We start from the raw sequence: 25,712 nt of genomic DNA on the forward strand, positions 1-25,712 counted from the left end.
TCTGATCCAGAAATACCTTGTTATGGCTACACCCTTAAGTTAAAACTTAAGGGGTTCTTTTTCAGCCACATGCAGATATTTGGGCTTTGGTGTGAATTGGAGGCTGATGAAAAGCATAAATGTGATGAAAGCTTTGACACACAGAAAGCTGTGTACCTGACAAATCTTGGCTAATGCTATAGTCCTAAAGCTGATCTTGGAAATCAGTTTCTGGACCAAATAATAATAAGATGGACAAAGAAATGAATGCTCAGTAAGAAGCCTTCCTTGGTTTTGTTTGACGATTCTGTAACCCGGCTGAAAAGTCTGAATGTATGAATAAAATGTTAGTCCAAATCTCGCATTGTTCCAAGTCTCTGATCAAAGGAATAAATTGATCTTAATCATCAAGTCCTGCATTCAAGGATTTGAATTTGGATTTGTAGAAGATTTCAAGAAAGCAATAATTAAAGAACCTGGCTGAACTTAGAAGCAATGTATGGTGTACACCCAGCATTTCTCTGCAACTGTATGGTCTGAAATCCAAACAGGCTAGTGGTTTGCTAAAGAAGTGCTTGCCTATCCAGACAGGGAGACACATCGCCAGTACCATCTTTCGTATTACTGTGTGGCTCATAAGTAGGAAGACACACTTGAATTTCTTAGGGAGTAACTTGTGTGTTAGTAGGCAATTTGCATGGGTAGAAGGAAAGCGGTGAAGAACTAAAATAAATAAAAAGCGTAAGAGAAGGATTGTCAGAAGCACTAATCATTCTTTTTTTTTCCTCTTCTCCCCTCTTGCAGACCTTCAAGTGCTGACCTTCTCGGTCTACTAAGTTATTATAAACTTTTGCTGCTCTGCGAACATATAAAGATGTCTCGCAGCCCTGATGCTAAGGAAGACCCTGTGGAATGTCCCCTTTGCATGGAGCCTCTGGAAATTGATGACATCAACTTCTTCCCTTGCACCTGTGGCTACCAAATCTGTCGTTTCTGTTGGCATCGTATCCGCACTGATGAGAATGGACTTTGTCCTGCTTGCAGAAAGGTAAATATCCTGGAACAGTGGCTTGTCTTGCACTTATCACAAGGCTCTTGCATTGTGTTGGTACCACAGACATCCTTTTCCTTCAGGAAAACGTTCGTCTAGTCATGGCCTAGATCAAGGGTGAGGTGTTGGATCTTTCAGATTCTGCCTGCATATGTGTCGAAGCTGTTGCACACTGGCTAGTACTGGTTTGTTAAATTCAGAACTGGATTAATAGGGGAAGCTGTGGATCAGAACCAAGGCATACTGATGCTGAGAGAACTGAAAAAAAAAAAAAACCCACCACCCCAAAACCTTTGAGTTGGGGTGCTCATGCATTGACACTCTTTTCAGGAAGGACAGTGAGGATTCCAGCACTCAGGGGTTTGCTGGAGACCAAGGTTCAGCTAAATTATCAGAGCTGTCTGAGGCAAGCTTATAAAGCACCTGCTTGTTTTGTTTATGGCACTGGAGCTTTTAGTCCATACTTTTCTGGATGCTAAACTTGTAAAACCTTTGGAAAATATATCCAATGGTGTTAAACTTTTAGCCTAGATTTTTAAATGCTTTGGTCTATTTGTCTGGTATTCTGCTGTTGTTGCCAAATGCTTAAAGGTAGTACTTTGAGTCACAGTTAATTCTTCCCTGTCTCTTAATTCATGTCTGGCTGATACTTTGGTTGGCCACAACTATGAAGTTCAGCTTCACTAAGTTGCCTCCTTTTTCTTTTGAATTATTTTCCTCCTCCTTTTAGTGTTTTGCTTAACCTCTTTATTTCCTTGTCTTCAGTGTTTAATAAAATTCTTTCTCAATATCTTCTTCTCTTTAGCTCTAACAACTTCCCTTGATTATAACTTTCTTGCCTGGCCTTCCTCTTTTTGTAATCACAGCTACTTATGTCCCCTCTTTCTTCTGTTACTTAATTGTGATCCTATCCGTAGTTGATGCCTTTGTTGGCTTCCTGTCTCATATTACAGCTCCCTTTTCAGACTCCCAAGTAATCTTACTTGATCTCACTATACTTATTCAGTGCCATAGTATTCTATAAGCACTTCCAGTCATATTTCTTGCTGCTCTTTTGGGCTTTGGCTACACTAGAGCTATCACTGCTAATCTGTGTTTGGATGCCTCTGCAAGCCTGAAGGCGTTCCCATAGCAACGTATGTTTGTTAACAAATTGTGCAAATTTGCTGCAATATTTGAGCTGTATGTCTTGCAAGGAAGATCCACCTGTCATCAGCCAGATTAGTCTTCACATGGGATACCTGCTGTAGATGACACATGCTATATAGTACTTTCCATAGAACAAGCAAACTTTTACTCTTCTGATACAACGTAAGATTTCTGGAGTTTCCTTGTCTGTGTAAGTCATTTCATTTACCTGGATTTATTGCACTAGTTTATCTGCCAACAACTATTCGATTCATCTCTGCCGGTTCTTACTGGAAGTTTGTGGAATATATCTGAAAAATCACAGAATCAGCATACTATTCACTGCCTTTGGGTATTTGAATTCTTTGAAATACGGATACTGCCACAGCTGGACTTTTTAATGCGGAATAATCTGGAGTATGATTGGATATGCAGATATTTTGCTGAATTGGATACAGTTTGCTCAGTAAAACAGTTTTGGGAGGAAAGCTAGAATGAGTGCTCCAAATGGAATGAAACACACCAACTGTTCCAGGAGAGGAAGGAGACTTCTTCTTTCACAATGGACAAGGATTATGTTTTCGATATTTCTTCATCTGTGGACTACAAGATGCTCTTGAGTAGAGCTGAAGCTGTATCGCTGAATTGTAGGAGATTTGCATGGAGGAGGTGGAGGAGTACACTCCTTTTGTGGCATAGACAAAGACATTGTGGCACAGAGACCCTATCAGGATCTTGGGAATAAATAATTTCAAGCTACACAGTTGATGGCAGCATCAAATAAGTCTGAAGAAGCCCCCTTTTGAAGTGTGCCAGACCTTCTGAACCAGGTATGTGTTTTTATGTGTGGTGTGTCTAAATAGTTCCTAGCTCTGTGTATTAAGTCTTCTGGGGAAAAGATCTAAGTAGTTTTGTAATTCATATCTACTATGGAGTGTATTGGTTGTGACCCCTTCAAATACTGAAGTGCAGAAAATAGCAAAGCAACAAGATTTTTGCAGGAGAATTTATAGTAAGTACTATGGATTCAACGTACATCATGGTATATAATAGGTACATCATGTTTATAATGTGGATACCAGTGCAGGATACTTACTGCAAAATGGACTGCGAATAAATGTATGTTAAAGCAAAGCTGAGTGTTACAGACCATTGCATAATAGAAAACTGCTATTTGTGCCAATGGTATTGAATCCAGCGCGAGTTCTCTAGTGGTTCGATCACTTGTCTGTGGAGAGGAGCAATGAAGAGGTTCCCTATCCAGGGATTCTGGTTGAAAGGTTTGGAGGAGATTTTCAAGTAGTCTGATAAAATTGTTTGGCTATACACTATAGTGGTGCCGGTGCCATTAGTTTGATAGATCTTAAATGCACATCGCATATATACCACTATTTACTTGTAACTAAGAAGGTGCCAGCTTGCAGGTTTATTTTCTACCAAGGAAAATATACTTCTATGGGCTTGATCTGTTACGTAGCTTAACATTTGCATGTGCAGAATATGTTCATGGGATTGCAGTCAATTGAGTTAGCATGTCTTAAGTTTCCTCCTGTCAGTAGCAATAATAGACAAACATTTGCTTTGTTTTGGTTTTTGAAAGTAAGATGCTAGTATAATTTGAGTGCTGGTTGGAAACTAGTGCTTGTTAGTCTTAACACATTAAAAGCTTCTTAAATTTTGTCCAGATCTTCTGAAATAGACTTGGAAATTGTTTCTGTTTAATTCATTAACTACAGAAAGTACTTCCTAAAAACCAGAACTGACCTGCTTTGAGTTCCTGATGCCCTTCAGAACTGTAGGTGTAGTCAATTGTAAGATGCTAAGCAAGCCTTCATGTTTTTTCCAGTCAATTGATTTCTTAACTGAGTGAAATAGCTGCTAACTAGTCAAATTAGAATGAAAATAATGCTGTTCTTAATAGAGGAGTATGTAGCCAAAAGCTGTTTTACAGGTCACCAGACTCCGATTTAAAACCAGTGAAATATCTTTGTGATATTTATATATTTTTTCTCCTTTAATATTCAGCAGCCTAGGTACTGTTTGTCATACTCAGTTTCTTGTGTTGCTTTAATATAGCAAAGCTCTCTCACCTTAGTGTCAGTTGTTTCAATTTTTAAATCCAACAATGAAAACCCCTAGCTCCTTCACATTTCTTAGTTGCTTTGCCCTTCCAACAAATAATACAACTTGATATACAGCTGTTCCTGTGGTGGGCTTTTGCCTTGTTCTCCAATTGCTTTAGTGAGCTTTATTCCTCCTAGCACCTTGTGTTAGACATGGAGAGAAATAAACTATGTTTATGATCAAGAAACGAACATGTTACAAGCATGTTCTTGTCCATGTTTCTCCTGCTTCTGTTTAAGAGGAACACCTGGTCTTAATGCACAGTCTCGAAGTATCAGTTGTTTCCTCTAGTTGTTACAAAGCTGAGTAGTTTGGTGTAACAGTTGATATTTAGAACCATATAGAAAATCACTATTATTCTTGATATAAGTGGTATGGTGTGTACTATGCATAAACCTTATTGACTTTCTGTGTATTTTTCATTTCAGAACCTATTCGGTAGCAAGGCAACAACTGGGAAATGTTGGTACATCCATTGTGTGGAAGGAATGTGACCCATCTAGGAATGACAAAAGCAAAGTGCTTGATAAATCCCAGCTCAGCTTTCAACAATTGGGAAAATGTGGGGGAAAAAGTCTGAAAGAAAAAAAAACTTAAATGCCAAGACAAACTTAGTCAGGAAGACTGAGAATTCATCAAGGGCCATCTCTGATTAAAGAAACAAGACTACAGAAGAGACATTCAGACTTTTGATGAAGTTCTTGTAGGACTACCAGCAACTTGCAGTTAGTGTAAACAAAATCTGGTCATTTTCCACATAGGCACACCTTGTTCAGGTGACTTCCATGGTTTATGTTGAAGAAGATTTGTGTAACTTGAGTGGAGGGTGTCAGCTAAACTTAGTGAATCTCTGATTTTGACATCTCTTAATGTCATGCATCTGAAAATATATAAATGCTGATAACACTTGATGTAGCAACTTCAGCTGTTGCAAGATCTGAGAGCTTCTGTTACCTGTGGTGGTCTATCCCTATTTTGTAGGGTTGCACAGAGACTAAATAACAGACGAAATGGTACTGTGAGATACACTAGCAGTCAATTCACCTTGCTTGGCTTTCAGAGCCACCTTCTGCCAGCCTTCTCTGCATGCTTTCTTTGTACAGTTGAATGATCATCTGAGTTCACGAACTTCAACACTGTGGGAAGCAATCACTCTGAAGATGAAATAATTTATTGTCCTATTTGTAGGCTGACTTTATGTCCTTATTTGAAAGAAACAGGATTTCTAATACTATCTTTTAGAATTAGCTTCTGGTGTTGCTGTGCTTACTTGCCTTCCTCACTCCTTAAATGCGCAATATCTCTTATCTGTCATCATGCCACACATTAGATACATATATATGAAAATAATCTATCACTTCATAGGACTGGATTTCTGGTTTATTCTTGGGATTCAAAAGGTGCATGTAGATTCATTTGCAGGTCCTGCAATTCAGGATATCCAGTCATAAGAGTGATAAACATATATATGAAACATTTCATATATGATACAGCTCTACAGTATCTTAGCAAGAACTTTTCATTATTCTGTTGCTCAAGCAAGTGCTGTTATCCGTGACGGCAAATTAACTGCTCTTATTTAATGATTGAAATCCTTATTCAGGCAGTCTTGTACTTTCTGCTGAGATGAAAACGTTTCTCTTCCTTGATTCTGAAATTGCTGTCCAGTCATGTGTCTCCCGTCAGTCCTTGTGCTCGCCTGTACAAGTACAAACTACTGGTTTTACTGTGAGCAAATAAACATGCTTGAGCTACTTGGGGCGTTTCCTGACAATGTTCAGGACCTGCAGTAACAAATAGCTGTATGGAGAAGGAACATACTATCTGACTGGCTGCTCATTTGAGAATACGCTCTGAATGTGGCTATAGTTGGCAAGAAAGGAGCTGTATGACACTGTTTGCTGTAGTTGTCTCGGACCTTCAGGAGCCTTGCTGAACCTACTGAAAAACATTAATTCATTTCTTGTGCTGTACCTGAAAGCGGCACACTTGCAAGCCTTACCTTATGTAATATGGGATGTGGGGAAGAAATTAATCTGTGAAAGGTTGTGCGTATACCACATCCTTTGGTGTAGGGCGAGCCATTTGATCTTTGGAATTATATCTACCCTATACTGGTGCACTTGTTTTCTTCCCATTCCTACCTGAACTCAGCTTGACTGTGACTGTGATAATTGAATTAACTGTCTTTGCCAAGCAGTCTCTCTTCCCTAAAACAAACAAGTATCTATTCTTTATTGTACATGATTTACTAACAGACTTTGAGAAGCTGTTTAAGTGAAATGCGTTGTAGAATTATTCTGCATCTCTGAAGTCCTCATGTCTATGTGTGTTAAAACTCAAGGTAATCATTGGCTATATCTAGTCTCAAATGATCCTACTAACAGGTCGTTGCCATTCATCAAGTACATTGTGAAATCAGTACAAGGTATTCAGTGTTACTTGTGAACAATGTAACTTTTTAAGAATGGTATTGTTTTAACTGTTCTGCAAGGGTAACATGAGTCCTTACTGTGTTTTGATGTTAAGGACTTGTGTACCTTTGGTTACTGCTAAAGTATCTTAAAATTTAAATTCCTTTGTGATACTATAAACATGTTCCAGGGGACTTGGTGTTTAACCATGAGATGCCATCTACTGAAGTCAGCTGCAGCATATTTTCAGATAATGTCTCAAGTATAGCATAATGATGCTGAACTTTAAACTCTTTGGACTGTAAAATGGATCTTGTTTTGTTTGGGGATGTACTCAGAAGACTATTGGGTCTGAGCACTTGGTGAGTCTTTCGGTAGCATCATGCAAGTATGAGGAATATATGCTTTTAACCTAAACCTTATTTTCATCTGCTGCTGTAGATTTTTCTCAGGTTGTTTAGTATCACAACTAGTTTTGTGCTCTACCATTAACAGAGGACAGTCAGGAAAAAGTTAAATTAATTTTTTTGTTGAACTTGCCCATTTGGTGGCACAAGCAAAGAATTTAGTTCAGCATATTGGTGAGCTTAACTTTTTTATCTTAAGTCTTTCTCTTAATGAACATCTCCTGCACTCTTCTCATTTTTTACTTCGTGTTAGTGTTTAGAAACACTGTTTTTTGTTTGAGATATATTTTTGTATATTTGCTTCTGTGCTTAGCATTACTTTGTATATAAAGTGTGAAATCCAACTTTTCAGTCTGAGAAAACGGGGACAGGTAAGGAATATGGGATTGCTTTGAGGAATAATCTGGGGCAGAGGACAGTGCACTGTAGACTACAGACCAGGCTAAAATAGTGCCTTTATAGCAATGCTCTGTACAAGTAGAGCAATCTTTTGAGGTAACTCTGAGGACACTTGTACGTCTGCTAGATATTTTTGAGATTCAAATCTACAGTGTTATGTCTGTGTTTGAGGAGTTATCTGTAGATGATAATCTTGAGGTTAAAAATGCACCCTTGTCAAGGGAAGAAAAAGCCCACATTTCGAACTGGTACACAAGCATGGCAAGAGTACTGTTGAGTCAGTATGCAGTAAGCATATTGAAATCTGTCTCATCGCTAGAAGGTAACAGTGTAAAGATTGAGCTGTGTAATGGTGTTACTGTCTTGAACTTGGTCCACAGAAATTACATTTATATTTGGATTTCTTAGCCTGTAGTCTTTAATACACTTAGTTATCCAAATCTGTATTGGACAACTAAATATAAAATGAATATGCAGGACATGCCTTCATCCTGCTTACTATGCTGTGTTAGTGAAATCTTAACAGGACCTGTTGGTTGTCATGTTGCAGCTGCTTGTAGTGCTAGCAAACTGACAGGCAGCTGGGTTAGAATATCGCTATTGCCCAAATCGTTATTATGTTATAAATAGGAGAATTCCATAAAAATATGCAAGATGTTCACCTGTCCCAAAGGACTGAGTCTGCTACTTCTGTAATGTGGCTGGCCATAACAATCAGAACAGTATAATGAAAGAAAGAAATCTGATGTTAAAACGTTGGGATTAAGGATTTTCAAATGTGTTGTTTTGTATGTGGTTTGTTTTTAATGGTGTTTGTTATATTTAGCCATATCCAGAAGATCCAGCAGTGTACAAACCACTCTCCCAGGAAGAGCTGCAAAGGATAAAAAATGAAAAGAAACAGAAACAAAATGAGAGGAAACAGAAGATATCAGAGAATCGCAAACATTTGGCCAGTGTACGGGTTGTACAGAAGAACCTTGTCTTCGTGGTAGGGCTATCTCAGCGCTTAGCAGATCCAGAGGTGAGTAGTTCACACTTGCAGATCTTGCTCCTAACTTACTGTCAAAGAACCATTGCAATAGCTTTATGCCTATCCTTGTCTGTCTCCTGATGAGTATAAAATGAAGCAGCATTGAAAAGGTTCACTGCTTCTGAGGCTCTGTCTCATTAAGGGAACTTATTCAGCTTCCTACTCCAAAATAGCCTCAATAAGTGTTTGCTTTTTTTTTTTTTTTTCCCCTCCAGGAAGTTATTCTTTGTATTTGTTTAAAAATGGCTTGTTGTTAAGCTAAAAGTAAGTTTAAGAACTTTTCAGGTACTCCTTTTCCTAGGCAGAATCTGTTGGCACTGTACAGCTGTGTCATGTGCCACCAATTCTAAAATGGGAGCTTGGTTGGGTTATAAAGAACAAATATAAAGGGTAGTACAAACCTTTAGGGACATTAGAAAAAAGCCAGCATCTGAAGTGTAACTAGGAAAGATCATAAGTGTGGTGTCAGCTGGGGGAAGAATATTAGTAAGAGGAAGATCTAGGATAGAGATGGCTTGCTACTCTGCATCATCAAAAGGAAGCTTTTGGTTTGGAAGACTGTGCTTAAAATGCTTTATTTACTTCCATCATCAGTCATCTGCATGTGGCTGATGGAATTAGGGCTAATGAGTAAAAGTACTTTGAATTACAATATGAGGGGAATGTACTACAGGGTAAGATAGATGTCATCAAAACTACTGTGCCAAGTTAAATTAACTTTGGATTGGACTAAGTTGTCTGGAGAAATCTCAAATAGAAGTGGTGGTTTCTGAGGATTCACAGCGTATAGTCTGCATTTTGGTGGACTGGGAAAGAACAAAAGTAAAAAGCTGCTTTTAGTGGAAGGGAGGGGAAAAAGGGGATGAAAGGAAGAGAAAAATAGAAGTTAAACTTATCTGGTGTATAACACTTCAGCTTCTACAAGAATATAGCAACAAGTATTTGCAAGCAACTGTCAGCACTGGCTTATTGCTGTTACTGAAAAATGTATTCTGTTTCTTTGTCCAAACCATGACAAAGAACTGTCGTGGTTTAAGCCTAGCCGGTAACTCGGAACCACACAGCCACTTGCTCACTCCCCTCCTTCTTCTTCCCCCCGCTCCCGGAGGGATGGGGAGGAGAATTGGAGGAATGTAACTCCCGTGGATTGAGATAACAGCACTCCAGTAACTAAGGTATAATACAAACCACTACTGCTACCACCAATAATAATAATAATAATAATGAGGGAAATAACGAGGCTCACCACCCGCCGACCGATACCCAGCCCAACCTGAGCAGCGATCTGGGCCTTCCGGGTGACTCCCCCAGTTTCTATACTGGGCATGACGTGCTGTGGTATGGAATACCCCTTTGGCCAGTTTGGGTCAGGTGTCCTGTCTCTGCATCCTCCCGGCTTCCCCTCCTCCCTGGCAGAGCATGAGACTAAGAAAGTCCTTGGTTGAAGTAAATCACAGTATATACAGCTAAATTTTTATTTAACCTCAGGTAATTCCACATTGGATACATGAAGTAATTAGAAGTGGGTTTGTTGGTGTAAGGCGTGGGGGTTAGGAGCTGTACTAGGTTTGATGGTAGCAGTATTCTCACTGACATAACCAAAAGATAATGTGTCCTTACTGAATATTGCCTATCACAGCAAGATGACTTGATTTCCAAGAAAGCTAGCCTGAAAGAGAAATGGGCTAAAAAAATGACGTATTCAATATATTCAGTTTAAGTTTTCCACTTAAGCAGGCAAAAAACTCCTGCACAAATGAAGATGACTTGGCAGGGGAGATAGGCTGCTCTTTGCTGACTCTGGAAATAGATCTGTGGATCATAATAGAGTACAGGTGGATCCACTTCTGCTGGCATGCTCTTGTGAAAACTGTGAAGGCCATGGTGCCATATCTTAATAGGAGTATAATCTGCAAGATACCTGAAGAAACTCTTGTGTGTTACTCAGCATTATCAGTCTCTGCAGTGATGCCTGAGGGTGGGTGTAGGATCTGTCAAGAAGGATTTAGATCAAGTGAAGAGAAGTCAGAAGAGATCAGTGGGTGACTGGTTGTCTATACAATGTGTCCGGTAGTTCTACAGGATGTTCCAAATGGGATTAATGTCATTAAATCTTGAAGATGTTGATGCTCCCTGAAGAAGGGAGATGAGGTAGTTCGGTAGAGAAGTTCTTGGTTCAGTACAGTTTAACTGTACTATCCAGGGTTAATATGAAGACAGAGCTGGGGAAACAAATCTTCCTTTTTAACCTTTCAGGTTATTGTCTACAATTAGAAACACCCATAGCTTATCTAACTTTGTCTGAGTCAGTACTTCTGCACCTCCTTCCTTCATGGGGGTAGAAAAAGTCTTTTGATAAAAAATGTGTCAGATATATTGGCAATTCCATTGACACACAGGTAATGATTATTCAACAGAGTTGCTTAATATGCTGGAGATGTTCTTGTTCTGTACAGGATCCCTAAATGGTGTGTTAGTAATAACTGTTGCAGGGAAGGGCAATACAGGAACGTTTTTTTTCTTCAGGGATGTGATATTCATTCATTTCAGCATGATGTTGATTCTGAAATGTTTTTTCTTGCCCCAGGAAGTGTCATATATTGTCTTCCTGTACTTAGTCTGGTCTTCTGAAAACTTGAGGCTATCTTGAGCTATTTGGTTTAATCTTTCTTTTCAGAGTAGAGCAAGTGAGTCAGGATTTAGCATTTTGTTCCTAGCAGTTAATATATTTGAATGCAAGTTTAGGGTGGTTATTTATTTTAAAACTGAAATTAATGCTATTTTTATTTTTTCCTGAAATTTTAAAATACATACATGTATTTCGTGTTGAAGCAGATATATTATGCCAGGGTAGGGTTTGGGTAATATAATACCTAAAGACATTTTAAAAATACAACATGAAATATTGAATATCTTTCATTTAAGTTCTTTACTTCAATTGCAGCACACTCTGTATTGCAAGTAACTTTTACATTAGAAGACAAACTTAAAACTACATGCTCTTCTTTTCTTTGTGGAAGAGACCTGTTTTTATTAGTTACAAGGATTTAGTTGAATAGTTACAGAGAAGAAGTACAGCCATCTATGAAATAACTTTCCAACATACCACTTTGATTTTCTTTTCTTGTAGGTTTTGAAACGACCAGAATATTTTGGGAAGTTTGGTAAAATACATAAAGTTGTCATTAATAACAGCACATCATATGCAGGCTCACAGGTAAGTCGGAGGCCCCTGTGATTTTATTTTTTTATTCCTTTAGAGAAAATACACATGTGCAGGATGAATCTGGGGCTCCCTATTTCCGATTAAGCAATAGTTTAAAGAAGTAAAAACAAAACAAAAAACCAGTAGTGATAGGACAAGGGGTGATGGGTTCAGACTTAAACAAGGGAAGTTCAGGTTAGATATAAGGAAGAAGTTCTTCCCTGTGAGGCAGGTGAGGTGGTGGAACAGGTTGCCCAAAGAAGTGGTGAATGCTCCATCCCTGGCAGTGTTCAAGGCCAGGTTGGGCAGTACTTTGGATGACATGGTTTAGTGTGAGGTGTCCCTGCCCATGGCAGGGGAGTTGGAACTAGATTGTCTTAAGGTCTTTTTGAACCCAAACCATTCTGTGATTCTATAACAGCATTGCAAAAATCAAAATATTGTTCCATTACTGAGGCATTGTCCAACCAGACTGTCAAAGTTGGATGCAAGATTCAGTGTAGAAAGATGAAAAATTGGGAGACAGGATGAGAACCTTCAAAGAAGCAGTAATGTGGCATTTATTCACTAATCTGCATTTCAGGGATAAAATACCTTTATTTTTATAACTTTCAAGCAACATTTTGATGCTTTTTTTTTTTTTTTCTTTTCCCCAGTCATTATGCATCAGATCTAAATTTTTATGAAGTATACCGTTTTTGTCAGTTTTCCTTTTAAAAACATCTAGCCATGAATGTACTAGTTTATTAAGTGAGCTGCTAAAAGGCAACTTAATTTTTAGATATGTTGTGGGGAGAGTATAAAAATAATATGGTGTGTTTTCTTCCTAGGGTCCAAGTGCCAGTGCATATGTAACCTACATCCGGTCAGAAGATGCTCTCAGAGCCATACAGTGCGTCAATAATGTGGTGGTAGATGGCAGAACACTTAAGGTGGTAATATTTTGCATTCTTACATGTATGTGCTAGGCCACTAATATCAGTGCATGGTATAAAATTTTATTTGTATGGACATGCTTGTGTTGATAAACAAAAATGTCCAGTTTTTGGAGGATTGTGTTTTGACCTATTTTCCTAGCATTAATCACAACATGAAAGTTCAGTGAGCTTCCAGCAGGCAGTGTTTTAGGGGGTTAGCGGGTAACTTCTTAAAACAAAAGTCTGAAACAAAGGAAAAGATGCACTACCTCCTCCTTCCCACAGTGGCTTTTTTGCTTTATAGCTTAATAGCACAGTGTGAAAACCTGGCTGTTGGCTTTTACAGAGCATTCTGTAGTTCAAACATCACACCTCTCAAAAGTTCCATAGGAAATGCAAGTTTTTTTTCTTTTGATACATGTGTAAACAGGTATTCAGGCTGACTGGGCCAAATTGGTGGATATAGAAAATCATCTAGTTAATATTAATTTCCTGATCCTGCTACAAAACATTACAGTTTCATGTAATACAAACTCATAACTACTTATTTGGCTGTTATTGTTATGAATGCAAATATTTACAGAGGCTCTTATTTTGGTGTTTATTTAGATTGGATGGAAATAGAAATACATCTTAATTATCTAATCCTCAAGTATATAGATTTTTTCAGAAATGGACTTCCTAGTCCATCTGCATCAAAAACTCCAAATCTTGGGACAGATTTTTTTTTTATTTCTTGAAATACAGCTTTTTTTTTCCTTACACTGTAAAAGGCAGTCATAACTTCCAGTGCTTAAGTAATGATTTTTTTTGTCACCTTCAGGCATCATTAGGTACAACAAAATATTGCAGTTATTTTCTAAAAAATATGCAGTGTCCGAAACCAGACTGTATGTATCTACATGAGCTGGGAGATGAAGCAGCGAGTTTCACAAAAGAAGAAATGCAGGTATGTGTAATGAATGGGAATCACATTAAATGTGGCATGTATGTGTATTACTATATATAATTTAGTCTGTGTTGTATAGCATAGCCTTTTGCTGAATGTTATGGCAGACGTGAACTTTGAAATCCAGAAGGTGATTAACCAGTTGGATATTAGAAGTTAAATTTTCTCACTGAATGCTGCTTTTAAAGGCTGAAAAGGTAACACACTCTTTTAAATTTGTGAAAAAAAAAAAATAAGTCAGATCTGGGTTTTTCTGTAGGTTTTATGTATGTGGCCAGTTACTATGGCTGTGAATTTGACCATGCTATCTGAATTGGATAACCCTTTTAGCTTGTGAAGGGTATAGAAACTGTTTGGAAATAAAAAACTGAGGGTAACTGTAATAGAGCATAAATACTGATGCAGGGGGTTTTGGCTATCCTAACATCAACATGCTTATTATCTAAGGTAGGGAAACATGTAAATGGATAGCTTTACTTTCTCAAAGTTGGTGTGTTCTAAGGACTTCTGGGTCTGGACCTGCCCCTCTACATGAGGTATGGTAAAGCTTTTAAACTCAATCTGAAATATGTCAGCTTTGCATCCATGCTGTTTAATTTTTGCATGTGATCTGTCCATCAAGCAAGTGGTCCCCACCTGTAGTCCTAGCTCAGATGTTTTACAGGTAGATTTTGTGTGTTAAGCTGATGGAAGCCAGAGAATAAGGTAGAAAGTCTCTATCTATTCAACATTTTTTTCCCACAAATTAGCAATTATTTCTGAAGATTTCAGCTACATTTTCATAAATTAAATAAATACCCTACTGGTTTAGATGAATAGTCCCTGTAGTATATATTCTGTTGCAGATAATAGCAATAGGAGGTGAAATTCAAGGAAAACTTGCAAACCAGGCCACGTTCCCTGTTCATTTCCCTGTATTTCTACCACCTAGATCTGCTATGTTATACATGTTTGGGGACATGTTCCTGACTAGGCTTTTTAGTTTTTTATAGAGCTGTCAGCCATGAATTTATTTAATCTGTTTTGAACCTGCTGAGACTGTCAACCCTATAGTCTTTTGTTGTAGCAAGCCCCAGAAGTTCACCAGCTATTTTATAAAGTGCTTTCTTTTACCAGTGTTAAACTTATCTCCAGTTAGTTTTGTCAAGTGTCTCCTAATCTTACCATTGTACTTGCTGAAAGTAAAATCCTTCTTCGCCTTACCCATTGCCTTTGTGATTTTGTAAAACTTGATTTTTCTCTCTCATACCCTCTCCAATCAGTTTCTGGGCTTTTACAAACTTCTTTGTAAAGCAGTTCCTCCCTTTCTGTGATAATTTCTGTTGCCAATCTCTGTACCTTCTAACTGTGTCATCCTTCAGATGGAGAGGTCAGACTCATACTCATGATGTGGGGGAAAGCAAAGTTTAATATAGCAATCTTCAGTATTTTGTGTGTAGTATGGTATGTGGATTGTTCTTTTCTTTGTTTTTAAGTGCCCTTCCAAATGATGCCCAGCATATGTTTTGTGTTTGACTGCCAGTGCATAATCAACTAACAACTTCAGAAATCTGTTGGCAGTAACCTCATTATCTCAGAGCTGTAACAACCAGTTCATAGATCATTAGTACAGTTTAGGCTATGTTTTGCTTTGTGTGTTACCTGACATGACTCTGAAGCTTATTTGCTACCTTCTTGACAAGTTTTTTTGGGTACTTTGGGAGTTCCTCATTCTCAACATAGCAGTTTACTACCCAGAGAGCTTGATATTGTCAGCGAAGAATGTGCTCTTCACTCCTTTCTCATGCATACTTACGGTGTTGCATAAAACTGATGCCAGTCGCTTCTGCACCCTGACGGAGTGACCAGTCTTACCTTTGCCTTTCTATCTTTGAATTAGCTTCAATCCACACAAGAACCTTTTCTTCATCCCAGGGCAGCTTCGTGAATAAGTTCTGGTGGGAAACATTGTCAAACAAAAGCTTTCTTGAAAATTTTGTGCATCCTCTTTGTTTATGCTTATGGACACTATCATAAAAGTCCATCATGTTAGTCAAGTAGAATTCCCCTTTACAGAAGATATACAGATTCATTCCCAGCAGATGGTGTTTATCGATGAATTTCTGTGATAGACTTTATAGTCTTAGGGATGGAGGTTGAACTTGAGCCTGTAGTTCGCAGGATCTTTTCTACAACACTTTCCATAGAAGGCAGTGGCGATCTGTCAGTCCTCTGGCCTACCTGCCAGTTAAAATCAATAGGCTGTATACCTTGGCCAGGAATTGAATTTCACATATGATTTCCTTTAGAATTGAGTGGATTATACTTGATCATGGTGACTTAAATGAATCTTCCTGTCTTGTTCCTTGTTACATTTCTTAAACTTTCTTCTTGATTTCTTATTGCTTTCTTGGAAATTGTTGGAAATTACTGAAGAGCGCACGGTGCTTTCTGGAGTTTGGCTTAGTGTCAGTGAATTTACAGGTTTAATGAGTTTGAATGTTCATTGTCACAAACTTTGATTATTTAGAAAAAAATAGAATTGTTAATGGATGAACTTCTGTTCTAGGCTCAATAATTGCTAATAGAGCTAAACATTGTGACAAACTGAAAACAAGAGAAAGAACTGGTAGAACTGCAGGAAGTCTCTGTGAGTGAGGTTGGGAGTTTAGGCTTAGGGTAGGTTGGAGATGCTAAGTTTTGGCTCTGGGTTGCTTGTCATAAATAAAGCACAATTATTGTAAGCTCCTATATAGGTTTTTAATCTTGTTTCTTTCTTACATTTATGTGACAGGTAAGTGAGCTTAAGAGTGGCCTGATGTTCAGTCTTTTGCCACTGAAGTCTTAAGCAAGATGAGATATCCAGGAAGGTGTCTTCTTACTCAGCTGCTTAATGTTTGCAGTACAGATCTTTGTATCTAAGCTAGTTGCCTACATTCCATTCATAATGGATGGTGAAAGAAGCATCTCCAGGGTGCAGTATATATTGTAAAGTTTGCAGTTAGGTGAACTGCGCTCTAGAACCACACTTTTTTCTACTGTAGGTAGTAGCTTGGTTGTAGACACTGACAAAGTTGGTTAAGATGATGCATACACTAGATGTTTCAGTGTCTTTTTTTTGAGGGTTGGGTAGGTTGCCTACCTAGAGACATGTTCAGAATCAGTCAGTAATGGAGAACTGAAGAATTAACTAGTGGAAAGTTTGAGATATTTATAGTGTTTGACTGACTTGGAGTATTCAAATGGATTATGCAGCTGCCTTTCTAAAGGAGCCCATAAGGGAATCTAGTTTCTCAGCAGTACTGTTTTTTGAATTTTGTCAGCTATTCCTATTAATTTTTTTTAAAGCAAGTAATGCTTTTAAAGAGAAGTTTTTACTGTACTATTTTGCATCTTGATTCAGCTCATTACAATACTTAACTTGAAAATAGTAATTCTTATGTTGGAGTGGTCTAACAACCTACAAAAATATGAATGATCATCTTGATTTTATTTCAGATATCACTTTAAATGTTGGGGGGTGGATCTTGCTGGTTTTTAGATATTTAGCCACAGAATGTTACCAATAAACTAGACTGAAAAATACTCCTTGATTTCTGAAAGCAAGAAATTTTTCTCATTAGTTAATTGAGTTAAGACTATTTCAATTTTTCAGTTATTTAAAAAATGATTTATCAGTTATTGCTCAGAATATACTCATTGTCACATGATAGTTCACAGTCAGACCACCTGAGCGGTTTGTATTAAACCACTATAAAATGACTTCCATTTTGGAACTTCTGGTTTAAGAGACTCTTTGCTCCTTCCCATCTTTAGAAAAGCTTAGTATGCTTGACATATCAAATGCAGACTGCCTTAGAGATTTAGCTGTTCATGATTGAGAAGGCATATTGTGAAGCTCTTTATTAGAACTGAAGACCAAGTTCTGATAAGGTTTTAACTATTTTCCTGCTTTAGAAGTCTCAAAAGAAATCTATAAACTTATAAATACATCCAGGTGATTTCTAGGCAAGCTGTAGATTTATTGAGATTATATCTACTGAGATTGAGAATCACTGTTTTGAGTTTGTTAGGATTTACCTGTTGTTAAAGCTCAATTACTTATCTTTGGGATGTACATACATAAGTTGCATGATTTGGGGGTTTTAAATCTTGAAAAAAAATATTAACCCAGTACTTGTTCACTGTGATTTTTCTCTTAGGCGGGTAAGCACCAGGAATATGAACAGAAACTACTGCAAGAATTATACAAACTAAACCCCAACTTTCTTCAATTATCTACGGGTACAGTTGACAAGAACAAGAACAAAGTGACAGCATTGCAGAGGTATGATGTGTAAGTACTGATGCTGGACTGCCTGGGTATTCTTTCTTTCTGGTTATTCCCAAGGAGACCTTTCTTATTCCTATTGCATCCACTAAGTTGCCCATTGCTTTTTACATTATAAACTGCGACTGGTTTTCTCTGTGCAGAGACACATGCACCACTTTGTTCTAATACAGAGTGAGTGTGAATCTTACTTTTTCTGCCAAGTGCATTTGGATCACTAGTTGGAAACAAGGTATTCTTACTCTGAAAGATGGCCTTGTAGTTTATATTAGTATAAACACATAATATTTTTTTTGAAGACCAGGTGCTAGTTTTCCTGGTATGGTGTCATGACATAACAACTGAGACACCTTAAAGTCTCGATACATGTGTTTTATTGTTTTTTACATCGTGATTTCTAGTGCAGTCCTTACATTAGGTGTAAGGACCTTGGAAATTGAGAGTAAAATCAGTTTCTTTTGTGTAAGAATTGGGAATAAAAAAATTCCTTGCTTTCATCTAGCAAAATTCAGTTACATATTTCTGTTGTAATTGCATATATCACTTATTACTGCTTGTTAATATTCTGTTGAAGTAGCTTGTTCAGTATGTTATGAAAAGATTTCTGTCCATATGAGTACATACTCATACAAAGATAAATGAAAGCCTGTGGTCATCAGTCCTTACGTGAATTATCCACTCAAATATCATGTTTAAGATAAAGAAATAAAAAGTGTTAACAATTTCCTCCACTCCTTTTTGTAGGATTTTCAAAATGAGATGGGCAAAGTGGAATGTAAAAGCTAAATTGTATTTTGCACTCACCTTGGCCTTGTAATCAGGGTTTGTATTGTGTGCCAGTTTATCCACTACTAATTTTTTCAGACAATAATTTGCCATTTGGCAGTGTCGCTGCACAACACTTTAAGCAATAAAGTGAATACTGTATCTGAAGTATTGTCAATGGATCATGAATGAGTAGAATATAATTCTGAGAACTGATATCCCAGTTGGCTTAGTGGGATTATTTTCTTAAACTTCTGTGGGGAAGTATCATATGCTCTTTGACTGCAAGTGGTTGGGACCTCCCGTTGGATCTTTAAGGACTGTGCCACTTCTTCTTGGTCGCTGGTTCAGTATTAACTTGAAAAGTAATGGGCAACAAGTAAAGCAAATACACCAGTTTCTGCATTTCGGTATTGATTATTTAATGTTAAAAAGTCTGAAGTAATGTTCATTTGAAACTTAATTACATCCCAGCAAAATAAATGATAGCAGCGAGGAAAGAATGCTTTATCTGAAACTGCAGCAAACTTTTAAGCCTTCAGAAAGCAATTACGAATTGGAACTTGGCCAGTCCGTGGTGCTAACGCTTTGGCACTTGTGGTAAAAATGGGGACAGGTGCTCTGGCGTTAATTTCTCTTGTCAGCTGAACAGCATCATCACAATGCAGACTGTTCTTTGCTAATGGCTAGACACCACCTTTTGGGTTGCAGAGTGAATTTCTTCTTGCAGCTGGGATTTTGGAATGTTTCTTGAAGTCCTGTCTCATCAGTACAAAATGTAGCTTGTGAGCTGGTGAGTGAATGTGTATTATTCACCTTCACAGCTTTCTACCCAATCAAGATCTTAGTTTTGTCTGATTCATTGATACAATATTAATATTTCTGGCAGTTTGTCAGAGCCTCTGACAATTTCCTGGTTGTTCTTGTGTTACTGGGGTACACTCACTTTGGAATTGAACAGAAGTTATGTTCTAAATAGTATATGTTTAATTATAAATATCCAGTTATAGAAAACAGGTTTTTAAACTGTGCATAAATGCTTTTTCACAATTGTGTTCTAATTTGAAGGGTTCTACTCACACCCCTTTTTTCTTGCTGGTGAAAGCAGATGTTAAAATCCCCTAGTGCCGCTTTGTGTATGTGGGTATTCATCTCTTTACCTCACTTGATAGTCATACTCACTGACTGCCCTCTTGTACAATTAGAGGTATATTCCACAATTAAAACAGACTAAGCAGACCAAGCTATTTTTCTTTTTTTTTTTTCTTTTTTTTTTTTTTTTTTTACCTCCTGACCTTTTCCTAAAGAACTGAAATGAATGCTTTCTTATGCTACAAGTGGTACAAGTGGAATCACTTGTTAAACGCTGTCTGGTCTTCTGGAAAACAGCATGCAGCTTTGAACTTAACCAAGTCAAAAAACCCTGTACTCACAAAAACCCACCCCAAAGCATAAAACAGTTTCTTTCTCTTTACCTTTCTTTTGGGTGCAAAACTGACATATAACTGGCATTTTAAAGTTATTTTTAGTATAGAGATGGCTTTGCACTGCATGAACATAAATCTTTATATTTAAAATAAATCTGTTAATGGATTGAAGGTCTTGTTATATCTGGATTACATCTTATTTTTTATAAGGGTGACAATATTAAATGACTGGCTGATGATGTGTCTTCATTCCTTGGTGTTCAGTACCTGATCAACTTCCTATCTCTTAACTTATTTCAAATGTGTAGAAAGCAAAGATGAGACCTGTAAACCAGGTCAAGGCTCTCATCCATGTACATACCTTATAGGTATATGAGAAAAGATGGCAGTAGAACAGCGAATCTTACAAATACTGAGATTTGAGGGTAACTAGTAATACAGATTTGATCTGAATAGGAGTAGGAAACACGTTGTGATAAGGAGCATTCTGACTGTGAACTTACTGAATTGTCCTAAAGAGGTAGAGTAAATGTTGAAACATGTAATATGAACATATGAATGAAAGGGGGCATCAGGAGGAACATATGTGTGTTTAAAAATATTTTTGAAGGCTTCTTCCTTATGCAGAAAGCACTTGAATGCTAAAAACAGCATCCTGAAGAAAATTAAAGGCAAAAATTAATATAAAAGAACTGGAGAACACAGGCAAATCTGTCATAGTAAGATTGTAGGGTTAGGTGACACTGAATTTGAATGCCTTCAGTTATAGATGATATTCCAGCTCATTTCAATTTGTATAAAATGTAACTATTTTCAGTGAAAACCTGGGCTATGAGTCCACTCTTGAACTTCTTTCAGATCTAACATGCAGTCTGAAATTAAATTTAATGTTGCTTTATAAAAGGGAAGTAATTACGGCTTTAAACTATCAATTAAGGTAACAGTAACTTGAATGGTGTGTTGGTCTGACTGGTCTCATGGTCTTCTAATAAAGCTGTGGACTTTTGTGTAGGTATAAAACGCAAAATTCATCTGTTTTGGCCAGGCTTGGTAGCGCCTGGAATGTAAAATGTTTTCTTAAAGTGATTTAGTTCATGATTTACACAACTTAAATACATGTGGGATAAAGCAAATAATTCTGAATGAGATGTGTGTAGGTCTGGATACTTGAAGCTGATGATGGAGTTTTTTGTTCTGGTTTGTTTTTTTTTTTCTCCCCCTTCCCCAAGTGGGTAAGTTTGGACTTCAGCGTTGGCAGAGCAGCTGTCTGTTCAGTGAAGAAAACAGAATTCCTCCAGTTTTCTCTCTCCCCTCCCTATCCCAATAATTCTTTTTTTTAAATCATCACCATTTAAAATCTGAGAAATAATACCCAGATAAATCTATTCTTATGGATTTTCTGGCACAAGGATTCCTTTCCCCAGTACTTAAAATTTTTAGAAACACTTTCTTCATAACTTGAACTCTTCTTTTTTTTTTTTTTCTTTTTTTATTTTTCTTTTATTTTTTTTTTTTTTTGTTTTGGTTTTTTTTTTTTTTTTTTTTTACTCTTGCCTTTTTCCAGACCCAACAGTAATAACAAAGATGCCTGGCCATCATTACAGAGTTCAAGTAAATCAGCCAACGGTTTAACAATGGAACACAGGAAAACGCCTCCTATATTAGAAAATGGCACAGACCCAGAACACATGACTCCAGATGGTGCAGACTCAGATTTCGGGTAATTGTGCTGCCTTTTATACTTCAGATAGCTTGCTTTCTCTCTCACTGATTGGTGTGGAGGGAATGATTCTCCAGTCTCTCTCTCTGGTTGGAGAACTGGATTCAAATCCTAATTAGGTCATAACAACTTTGGCTTAGCCTAGCCCATGTCAAAAAGACTGATTGGCAGATTGTGCAGGAGAACCCTTACAGTAAGTTAGTAAGGGGTGGTACAGGTAAGGGCTGAGGGGAACTGAATAACTGGGGGATCAACAGCTTATATAGCTTCATGGTCCCAGCCAGACCTAAGCCCTTAATTTCTGTGCAGAAGCTTCCACAAAAGTAACATGCTAGTCGCTATACATCAGGAGGCTTGTTACTTGGAAAAGCTTCAACAGAAGGAAGCTAAATGTTAGGGCTGATGCCTGCCATCTCTTCACAGAGGTGTGTTGCAGAAACACAACTGCAGAGAAAAGGGTTCCCTATTATTACTCTCTAACAGGAGCAACAGGGCAGTAGATTTGTCTAAGGCTTTTGTGCAGAAGAAATAATTCACCTGCTTGCAGTAACTTCCTTATTGCTAACCAACATTTTTTCCTCTTTGGTGCCCTCCTTGAATGGAAAAAAAGTTGGTTAGCTTTTTAAACTGCAGCATTGTGACTTCCTGTCAGCAGCTTTGGGAAAAGAATTTGGCTGGAATATCAGCTCGGCAGTCAGAATGATTGTGTAGTGAAGAGTCTACAGCAAACATTTGTGTTATAGGTATTCAGAAATTACTAACCCAAGGCAGTTTCTTCCAAACGGAAGAACTGTGTTTGTGCTGCTCAACCATTCAGTGGACAGTATTTCTAAATCATCACTGGAGTAATGTTTGTTTACAAGTACATTCCTCTGATTTTTATAATTGTAAATACTTCAGCTTCAGTTATCTCTTTTGATACACTGACTCAAACAGTGTTCTTTTGCACAAAAAAGGTTTTTATTGACAGATTACTCTTATGCAGATTCTTTAGAATGGAGAAGAATTAATTCTGCTGGGTTTGACTCTAGTTATTCTGGGATGGAGAGAACAAATATGGAGAGAAGCAACCTTAACGAACTTTTTACCTTGATCTGTGGCTCTATACATATTTGAACCTTGCAGCAGCAAGGGTGTTTGAAAACAAGGTTTAGCTAGAATCTGAAGTCTGCACCCAGTTAAAATAATTACTATGTGTATAATTTGTGCTGACACATCATGCCTGTAATTTGACTTGTATTACATTCTGGCTTCTAAATGGAACTGAAATTCATGTTCTTCTAGTCCTTGTTGGTAGGACTGGTGTTTTGGGCTGTGCAGCCTGATGCTTGTGCATCTTCTCTTATGGGTAGATAAAAATGAAAGTACCCTGAAGTTGTAAAGCAGAGATTTTAATCTGAACCGGAACTAATACTTTTAATTAGTGTGGTATTTAGCATAATTAAGGCAACTCACAGATGCCTGTCAAAATCTTGAATCCTGAGATGTGCCATTTCAGCCAAGTCATGTTAAGTTCCAGTTAATAGCTTTCTGAGGTGGTTTTCTGCTGTATCTTATCTTTTATTCTCTTTAAGTTTGTTGGGAGTTTTTGATGCTATATCTTTCCTGCATTTTTCCCCATTTGTCATCTCAAAACTCAGTTTTCTTAACTTGGAACTAATTTCTACTAGTTAAACCTTGAAGGCTGGTGGAAGATTAACTTGCCATCAGAACTAAATAGTTAATTTTATCTTTTATCTCTCCTCAGATTTATTTAAGACTTGTATGGGAACTGACAACTTAAGTATTTGGAAAACAAATTTGTTCCCAAGTTTCTTTCCTGTAGTAGCATAAATGGAACTGAATACTATGGAATAGTGCCATAGTACCAGAGTTTTGGTTTTTTGAATGACATAGAGATACTATGAGCATGTTTAAAACTTTCTTTTTGTTCCTTAACAGGACAGTCAACAAGCAGAGTGGAGAGTGGTGGGAAGAAGTATGACAGTATATGGCAAATGATTGAAATGTTTATGATTTTTTTTTTTAAGTCTCATAAATAAGTGGGCATTTTTCCTTCTGTATTCTCCTATTTAATTCCACTTTGTCTTTGTTTCAAGGCTTTTCTACCACTATAAAAGCAAATGTCGATTTTAATGTTAAATACTTGAATGTCTTACTGTCTCTTTTCCATTCCTACTTTTGCAGCCCTATCGACAAACCTTCAGATTCACTCAGTATAGGAAATGGTGACAGCTCCCAACAGGTAAGACGTAAAGATAAATGCTGTGAAAGTAAGGATTGAGTTTGAGGCCTTGGTGCAACTTGCAGTTGGAGAAGCCAGTACTTTTTAAAGTGTATCATAATTTTAAACAAAAGTAAAAAATACTCCTAAGTTGATTTTTCTGTTTGATCATGTACTGAGTTATAGAATAACTAACCTAATTGCAGTCAAGAGCTTTGAAGAAATTTTTCAACTGTATTAGTGAAGAATATTTTATATGTAAACACTCAAGTCCTAATTGTTTCTCTTCTCTCTTGACTGTAGATAACAAATAGTGACACACCTTCACCACCGCCTGGTTTGACAAAACCCAATCCAGTCATACCCATCAGTTCATCTAATCACAGTGCACGGTCCCCTTTTGAAGGGGCTGTAACAGAATCACAGTCACTCTTCTCTGACAACTTTCGGCACCCTAACCCTATCCCTAGTGGGCTTCCTCCATTCCCCAGCTCTCCACAGACTTCAAATGACTGGCCCACAGCACCAGAACCACAGAGCCTCTTCACATCAGGTTCGTGCACAGGTTACATGGCTGGATATTGCTTCCTTTTGCAATTGATGTCTAAAACTATGTAGAACCAACTACATTTTGCAACTGATGTCTAAAACCATGTAGAACCAAAAACTCTAGGACTTGCTCCATGCTATTTTTTTCACCTTCATGAATGATTAAAATTTGTCTCTTAACTATAAATGAGTTGCACTGGAGTAAGGGTTACTTCTAGAAGAAACTTTACAGAGTTTTCCAGCTGCATGGCTACATTATCAGAATGCATAGTTTAGTTTTTAGCATTGTGCCTATCTAAATAATAGGATGTGACATGTATGCTTAATATTTGATGTTACAGGGTTTTATTGAGGGTGAGGAAAATGCGGTGTTATATATGTTGGTTTAATAATCTGTAGTTCTAACATCCAAAGCTGTGCAGTAGAATTCAGAATTTTCTTTAGTATCCTGCATAGTTATCTGAAGGTGCCTAATCTTCCTCTTTCTGAAGTGGGATTATATACATTCAGAAAATATAAAAATATGATTAATTACATCAACTGAAAGGTAGTTTCTTGTGAAATATCACTTCATATGAGTGAAACATAGCTTTAGTTGTATTTATATAGTCTTGGTATTTAAGTGCTCAAATTATAAATCTGAGGGAATTGTTAGAAAATTAAATGAAACAATATTAGTACTGAATAGAATGTACATCAGTAATAAATAGAATGTAAACAATACTTTAGGATACAGCTGGTTTACTTAGTGATTAGTCTTCTCTTATCTGATTTCTGAATGTTTTAATTGTGCTTGTTAACAATATTTATTACCAAGGAAATTAGTTGCTGCTAAGGTAATATACACACCAATTTAATGAGGATTAAGTAGCAGTGAGAGGGGATTTCCAGCTAGTAGAGATCTTGCTTGTTTCAAAATTAATATAAAATATATGACTGCTATTTAAATAAGAATACAAACAACAGGTTTTTGTCTGTCTAGAAATTCTATTTATTGTCATGAGGTTTAGAGTGAAATTAGAAGCATAGATTTCTTTTCTGAGAGCATACTGAGCTTAATTTGAAGTACTTGAGGCAGCAGACCAGATTCCCTACCAGCAGAGGGAGTTAAT

General features: G+C 37.3%; 1 protein-coding gene across 5 annotated transcripts in view; it reads left to right on the plus strand.

Annotated features, from left to right (window-relative positions):
• The first annotated feature begins 785 nt into the window (after window positions 1–785).
• Window positions 786–25,712, plus strand: part of CNOT4 (CCR4-NOT transcription complex, subunit 4) — a 43,116-nt gene continuing 18,189 nt past the window's right edge. For 2 of the 5 annotated variants that reach the window (XM_010020663.1, XM_010020665.1), the window contains exons 1-8: window positions 786–1,027; window positions 8,329–8,526; window positions 11,666–11,752; window positions 12,571–12,672; window positions 13,481–13,606; window positions 17,788–17,912; window positions 24,015–24,072; window positions 24,355–24,604. In XM_010020663.1, the coding sequence (XP_010018965.1) occupies window positions 854–1,027; window positions 8,329–8,526; window positions 11,666–11,752; window positions 12,571–12,672; window positions 13,481–13,606; window positions 17,788–17,912; window positions 24,015–24,072; window positions 24,355–24,604 (1,120 nt within the window). In that variant the 5' untranslated portion in view covers window positions 786–853. Of the gene's footprint in view, window positions 1,028–8,328; window positions 8,527–11,665; window positions 11,753–12,570; window positions 12,673–13,480; window positions 13,607–17,787; window positions 17,922–21,671; window positions 21,828–24,014; window positions 24,073–24,354; window positions 24,605–25,712 lie in introns of all 5 variants that reach the window. The other 3 variants (XM_010020662.1, XM_010020664.1, XM_010020661.1) reach the window with 2 other exon arrangements.

This window comes from Nestor notabilis, unplaced genomic scaffold, assembly GCF_000696875.1.
Source record: "Nestor notabilis isolate BGI_N333 unplaced genomic scaffold, ASM69687v1 scaffold26408, whole genome shotgun sequence".
In the NCBI taxonomy this organism is placed as follows: Eukaryota; Metazoa; Chordata; class Aves; order Psittaciformes; family Psittacidae; genus Nestor; species Nestor notabilis.